Source organism: Gossypium hirsutum, chromosome A11, assembly GCF_007990345.1.
Source record: "Gossypium hirsutum isolate 1008001.06 chromosome A11, Gossypium_hirsutum_v2.1, whole genome shotgun sequence".
Lineage (NCBI taxonomy): Eukaryota > Viridiplantae > Streptophyta > Magnoliopsida > Malvales > Malvaceae > Gossypium > Gossypium hirsutum.
This window is the reverse complement of record NC_053434.1, coordinates 862,598-869,239: the sequence shown is the minus strand read 5'-3', so window position 1 is coordinate 869,239 and position 6,642 is coordinate 862,598. Positions and strand designations below refer to the sequence as shown.

General features: G+C 33.8%; 2 protein-coding genes across 2 annotated transcripts; one reads left to right on the top strand and one right to left on the bottom strand.

Annotated features, from left to right (window-relative positions):
- The first annotated feature begins 621 nt into the window (after window positions 1-621).
- LOC107922903 (dehydration-responsive element-binding protein 1D-like) lies at window positions 622-1,985 on the top strand. The gene has a single exon (NM_001327212.2). The coding sequence runs from the start codon at window positions 815-817 to the stop codon at window positions 1,481-1,483; it is 669 nt and encodes a 222-aa protein (NP_001314141.1). The 5' UTR covers window positions 622-814; the 3' UTR covers window positions 1,484-1,985.
- Window positions 1,986-3,776: 1,791 nt separating this feature from the next.
- On the bottom strand, window positions 3,777-6,087 carry LOC107922709 (post-GPI attachment to proteins factor 3). Its single transcript, XM_016852845.2, has 5 exons — window positions 5,690-6,087; window positions 5,048-5,309; window positions 4,758-4,954; window positions 4,397-4,584; window positions 3,777-4,299 (listed from the first exon to the last, which is right to left on the bottom strand). Exons 1-5 carry the CDS (start codon window positions 5,791-5,793, stop codon window positions 4,013-4,015), a joined length of 1,038 nt encoding a protein of 345 aa, XP_016708334.2. The 5' UTR covers window positions 5,794-6,087; the 3' UTR covers window positions 3,777-4,012.
- Window positions 6,088-6,642: the final 555 nt, after the last annotated feature.

Here is a 6,642-nt window from a genome sequence, read left to right as displayed (position 1 = left end):
ATTTCAATAATATTTTGAGTTTATGTACTTGATGAAGTGGATTTGAACAAACAAAATTTTTATTTGCAAGAGATGAATTAATTAGTGATGTAATAGGCTAGGACAAGGTGGTTAATTGATATTCTAGTAAATGATTTGTGAGTTTAATAATAAAATTTCCTTAATTTAGCAAAGAGACAAATCTTTTGCTTACCATAGCATTATGTATAGGATTGGCTTATTTAAATTCAAGGTTGTACAAAAAATTGACAACTATAAAAATAAATCAAAATTAAAATTACATCACTCATTGGAACAATTAAAAGATAAATGGTGCGAGTAGCTCGAAATGTAAGAGATAATACTGAAGCTGACGCTTATGATTCCGACAGCTACAGAAACAATAATTTTCTCGAACACAAAAAAAAAGAAGTCAAAATGTCAAATAGAACACGTGTCGTTCCATGAAGTATCGAGAAGTTGTCTGAAAAATTGGTACAGCTGGCTAAGGAGAAACCCAAGCGTGGATCCCCATCCACCTTTGCCCCCACAATACCCACAGCCTGGATCCTCTTCACTTTCCGTGTTCGTCCCCCTTATTTTTAAACTGTATAAAATTCGAGTACTTTCTAATCCTATGATCTCAACAACTTCATATACATATAAACCCCTTTCATTTCACACTTCAAATTCATAAACTTATCTTTTATTTTACAACTTTGGGTTTGATTTTATTCTACTGGGAGTGAAAGTTCAATGTCAAGCTCCTTGTTCAAATGCTAAAAGTCAAATATTTGTTTAATTGAAAGTTGAATTCACGGTTTTATTCCTTGTTATGGATTCTTTGAGTTTAGATTATGGGTCGGTTTCGTCACCGATGTCAGATAGTGGGAGTGGAAATGGAGCTTCTCGTCCGCCGAATTTTTCCGATGAAGACGTGATGTTAGCTTCGTGTTACCCCAAGAAGCGAGCGGGAAGGAAGAAATTCCGGGAGACTCGACACCCGGTGTTCCGAGGAGTTCGCCGGAGGAACTCCGGAAAATGGGTTTGTGAAGTAAGGGAACCTTACAAAAAGTCAAGGATTTGGCTCGGGACTTTTCCGACAGAAGAGATGGCGGCGCGTGCCCACGACGTGGCGGCGTTAGCTCTGAGAGGAAGGTTGGCTTGTTTGAACTTCGCGGACTCTGCTTGGAGACTCCCTGTACCAGCTTCTACCGATCCAAAAGACATCCAGAAAGCGGCGGCGGAGGCAGCGGAAGTTTTCCGACCTGTTGATTCCGCCGGAGATAGCTCAAAGACAGCTGAAAACACGGCGGTGGAGGGAACTAAAGAGTCGGAAGAAGTGTTTTTTTTGGACGAAGAAGCAGTGTTTGGGAGAGAAAAGTTTTTGGCAAACATGGCGGCGGGGATGATGATGTCTCCGCCTCACAGTGGATATGAAAAAGATGAACAAGAACTTGAGTTTGTCGATGATTGTGTGCAGCTGTGGAGCTATTCTATTTAAAAGTATAAATATATCAGACTCAATAGAATTTGATCAATCCTTTTTTCTGTCGTTAAGGTGGAGAACTGAACCAAGAATTCTCTTTCTTTATCATCAATCGAATCACTGTTCGCGACCCAGGATTCTATTTTCTCATCAATCCAATCACCGCTCACGTTTTTTCTTTTTCTTATCAATGAATAGATCTCTTTACTTGTATGACTTAGATGTCTCGTATTTCTCGAAAAAATGATTCGATTGATGGGATTTGGTATGGGAAATTCTATAATTAGGATATATATATGTGTGTATACATGGACGAGATTAGTAAGATTGGCTTATTGTCAGAGTATAGGTTGTTGTTCCCTTCTTATTGGTCCGTACTTCAAATATTTTAGTAAGTACGGATGGTCTTAAATGGGGTCCAGAGTTTTGATTCTGATCGCACGATTCTGACACGTAAGTGTAACTGTGTGTATCGTCTCAAGTAATGAATAAGATGCTGTTTTTAGAGTGATTCAAATCATTTGATTATCGAAAAAATAATTTTTTTAAAAATTTTATTATAAATTTTTATCATATTTATTCTTTTTTAATAGAATATTTAGAATTTTTTATAACATTTCTTTAAATCTATAAATAGGAAGATAATATGTTTCAATACACTCGATCTTATATTCTCCTATATTAATAATAATGTCTATACCAATCGAATTAAGGGTCTGTTTGATTGCCAGTAAAATATTTTCCGTAAAATGATTTCGGGAAAATGTTTTACTTTTCTGTAAAATGATTTACTGGAAAATATTTTCTGGTGTTTGATTGAATTTGTGTAAAATATTTTCGGCTGTTTGGCAGATTTCCTGGAAATATTTTTCGAAAAAATTGTTTTTACATATATTGATATATATTAATAAATTTTTATATTTTAAATTATTTTTACATATATTGCAATGATTTATTTATAATAATACTCAATTATTAAGCCATAATATTAATCGTTATAAATTGAAAAAAATTAATATCAAATAAATTATTTGTAATTGTGTTAAAAAAATAAGTATTGAATAATTAAAAAAACAAGTTACTGAAAAATCGATAAATAGAAGCAATTTTCTACCGGAAATGAATGAAGGAATGAATGAGGCGATAGAGAGGAGAGCACGGAAAATGTCTTACGGAAATTGAAAGGGTAAGACATTTTTCCTAAAATGTAACCCATTTTTCCTTGTTTTGGAGTTCATTTTCCAAATGGAAAATGTTTTCCGCCAATCAAACACTGGAAAAGTTAGAAATGATTTTCCGGAAAATCAATTCATTCAATCAAACAGACCCTAAGATTCAATTCGCATGAAAAAATTCATTTTTAAGCCAAAAGGAAAAAGTCTAACCATCAATCCAAAGGCCATTATAAGATTTCACATAAATCAATTGATAATTAAACAGCTACAGCATTAATTAAAGCTAATATTGCTGTAAATAGTATCGGGTTTAGCCAACTTTAGCTTACCACCCTGCTTGCTTAACCCAACCATTGTAAATGGGCTTCCAACTACTTCTGGGCTTTATCTCTTGTTATTGCTTCTTTAGGGATTTAAGTTACTAGATTATTCAAAAAAAAAAAAATAAATTGACTATCAAACAATTCGATGATCAATATGATAAATTAGTTCCCACAATTAGTAGAGTAAATCTTAGATCTAAATTGATAACACGATCCATGTGGAAGATTGAAGAATAAAATATTTGAATTTTAAATTGTAGATTTATGACATTTGAAACTATTTCAAGAAAAAAAATTGAATTATAGAAGAGAAATAAAAAAAAATATTTCAATTGATGCAAACAGAGAAAACCATATATAAATAATTTTAACAATCCAATAATTTGAATGAAAACTTTTGAATAATATAGTGACTAATTTATAATTTTTAAAAGACATAAACATACTAATAATTTAGTGAAATTGGATATAATTTACCTTATAGTTTAAATACCTCCTATTTCTTTGAAGTTATAAAACTGTAATTACACAATTATATAATTAAAAAAATTAAAAAGGGCTTGAAATTCATTGTTGCTATTTATTTGCATGTAAAAACTGCAATATTCAAATTATACTTGATTACCCATAATTATAAAAAAAATTAGACTAAATGAGTTTTCAAACTTGTCTCAGGAAAATTGAACATCGAAATCCCGAAACAAAATAAATTCAATTTGAAAATGATATGAGTATGCTTTAAACATGCCTTGGCTGCTATATAAAGCTGACTAAAACAATCAATGCAAGTAAAACATGCTACTTTAAAGATACAAAACACAAAAATTTACATTGAAATTGTGTTATCTTCGTGAATACACGATTCTTCACAAAAAAAAAAAAAAGAAAGACAGTCCAAAAAATTGGACTTACAGATTCTACAGAAACGCGCAAAAAGACAAGACGAGGAGAGCCCCCATCGATGGCTTCATCACTGGTGAGTTCAGTTACTCGATAGGGTTTCGCAATTTTGGGGTTAGTGCACGCGTTTCTGACAGATAATAAAGTCATTTCGTTTTGTTGAGGAGTGTTGAGGTCCTGAACACGGCATCGTCCCTGACAAAGCTCCAGCAAATGTATGCGAGGGGGATATTGGCTGCATGCCAGAGAGCATGAGCATCGATAAAGCCTTTATAAGGTGGAAAATCGTATATTTCCAATAGCAATGCGATGGTTCCCCCTACATTGAACAACCAGACCTTCCACCGTGAAGGATGGCTCGTTATACCGGCCCAAACTCCCCAAATGAGGAGGTTGGCTACACCCATGGCCATACAAACTTTCGTATTTAGACCTGAAAATAAATCCGGGTTTGTTATAAAAGGATACCAAAACGAACCAATAAGAGAATAACTCAGGATAAGAGCTCAGTGATTCATAAACTGAATTACCATAATCAAGCTTGTAGAAGTTCAGATACAAGATATGTGTCATCACAAACGCAATCAACGGAGCAGCAACCATGACTCTCGAAGCTTCGTCTCTCACATCAAAGGTTCGTAGGATTGTTAGAATAAAACTGAATCCAACTAGTGCAACGGCAGATGAATAATCCAGCTTCTCTGTCAACTCGACATCTCTACAGGTGAATTAAGTTAGAGAACATTGCACAAGAGTTACACTATACACGCTTTGTTGAACAAATGATCAAACACCTTATTGCTCGAATTAATTCCTAAAGGCATTGAAAAAAGGACTAATCATTGTCAAAATTCTCTAAATCGTGACATTAGTACAAAGAGGACTACTTACCGAGTGTGACAAACGGCACTCCAAAACCAGAAATTCATTGCAAGGATGGCATAGATGTGAAACAAGCCAGTGTATTCATAATAAGTCTTTTTATCCGGCCTTAAAGGCAACTTATAATTCAAAAGGATAAAAAACGAGAGCCAACCATGAAACTGAATCGCGAGGCTTATTGCAGAGAATGCTACAGCTGCCGGTTCCTGAAAAAACTCACCCAAATTAAACCGTCACTAACAAGAACAACAACGTAAAAACACCAACACAACAAGAAGACACATTTCGCCTCTGTTAACCTGGATAGCGTAGACGCGTTGGAAAGGCCATTTTCCGTGATATTTGATCGGTTTCCCACCGAGTTTCCATCTCTGTTCCTCTCTAGCAATCATACAATGGTACCGACAATCAGACCGACAATCCCATTGTTTCCATTTCTGATAAAGGGGTTCTTGCAAATACCATGGTCCATCAATTGGTTTCCCATCGGAAGAGAATTTACAGTGTTGAAAACACATTTCCCCTACACACCCACTTATTTCACAATCTTCTAAACAAGTCCTGAACATACCACATAAGAATAATTGTCAAAAACCTAACGAGAATAACAGTTAAATTGCCGGGAAAGGACATTAAGGTCATCAAATTAAATCCAAATAGATAATATTGTAAATATAGCAAATTCAAACACCATAAAAATCTGTAATTGTTGCTTGTTTTGTAAGAATATTCTTATTTGTATACCACCAATTATAAACAAAATTTTCTCAAAAATAATCAACCAATATAACTTTTTCATGAAATTAAACAAAAAGGGCATCTATTTCTATCAAGAAATTACCACATATTCAAAAGCTAAAGACCCAAGCTTCATTTTTTTTTGTTGAATCCTGCGAATAGAACCAAAAAAAAAAAGAAGAATGGAAATTGAGTCAACTTACTTGTAAATCGGATCAGCATCACCTTCACTAGCTTCAAGTGAAGGAACAAGAAAGGAAAGAGCAAAAAGAAACATAATCAAATGGCTTCGAGCTATTTGATTCATGGCCAAAAAGGAAGGGGAGGGGAAAAAAGTCAACAGATAAAAAAAAAGTCCTGAATTATTTTTTTTCTACAGAATAAAGGATAGGTGATTGAGGTTCCAGAGATGACGCGATGGATTCTGCCCCATGGAATAGAATAGAAAGAGGAGGGGAGAGTGAGTTCGATTTGCAGAACCGAGTTGAGCTGGTTTTAAAAACGAACTCAGTGGAGAAAAGAGGAGAAGAAGAACAGGTGTGAGAGTCAATGTTGGGGAGAAAAAAGGAGGAGAATAATTAAGCTGGGTTATTTTTATTTTAATATTATCATAGTTACTATTTTATTGTTTTATGGAGAATCGTGACCGTGAGACCAGAATCTCGTGAATGTGCTGAGCTCATTATCTTGACACGTAGGTATACTATGTTGTCTTGTTTTTCCTAAAACCACATTCGATTTCATCCGTATTGACGATTATGCCACTGGTCATTGACCATTTTATACGGTGTCGTTCCTTCAGAGGCTTTTTTTCTTTAAGGACAAGTTTGGTTTTGGTCCCTCCACAATGCTTAAATTTGAGATTTAGTTTTTATAGATTTGATCTTATAATTGTATAATATGATTTGTTAGTCCAAATAATTAATATTATTAATTACTCTCATTAAAATACTAATATGAGCTTTGTCTTAACATCATTCCTTCTAACATAAAAGAATCTATATAAGCATGATAAATTGAAAACATGGTGAAATTAGATTTTTTTTTTTGGGACGAGTCGAAATTGAACTATAAAATTTGAAAGTTAAAAAGCAAATTTACTGTTACATTAACTTATAACTTTATAGTTTTTAGAAGCACTAAATCAAAAGTTTTA

Coding starts and splice junctions, on each gene's coding strand:
- LOC107922709 (XM_016852845.2), bottom strand. CDS start 5,793: ATGAATCAAATAGCTCGAAGCCATTTGATTATGTTTCTTTTTGCTCTT. Junction 5,310..5,689: donor GATGCTGATCCGATTTACAA/GTAAGTTGACTC, acceptor TGGTATGTTCAG/GACTTGTTTAGAAGATTGTG. Junction 4,300..4,396: donor CTTCTACAAGCTTGATTATG/GTAATTCAGTTT, acceptor ATTTATTTTCAG/GTCTAAATACGAAAGTTTGT.
- LOC107922903 (NM_001327212.2), top strand. CDS start 815: ATGGATTCTTTGAGTTTAGATTATGGGTCGGTTTCGTCACCGATGTCA.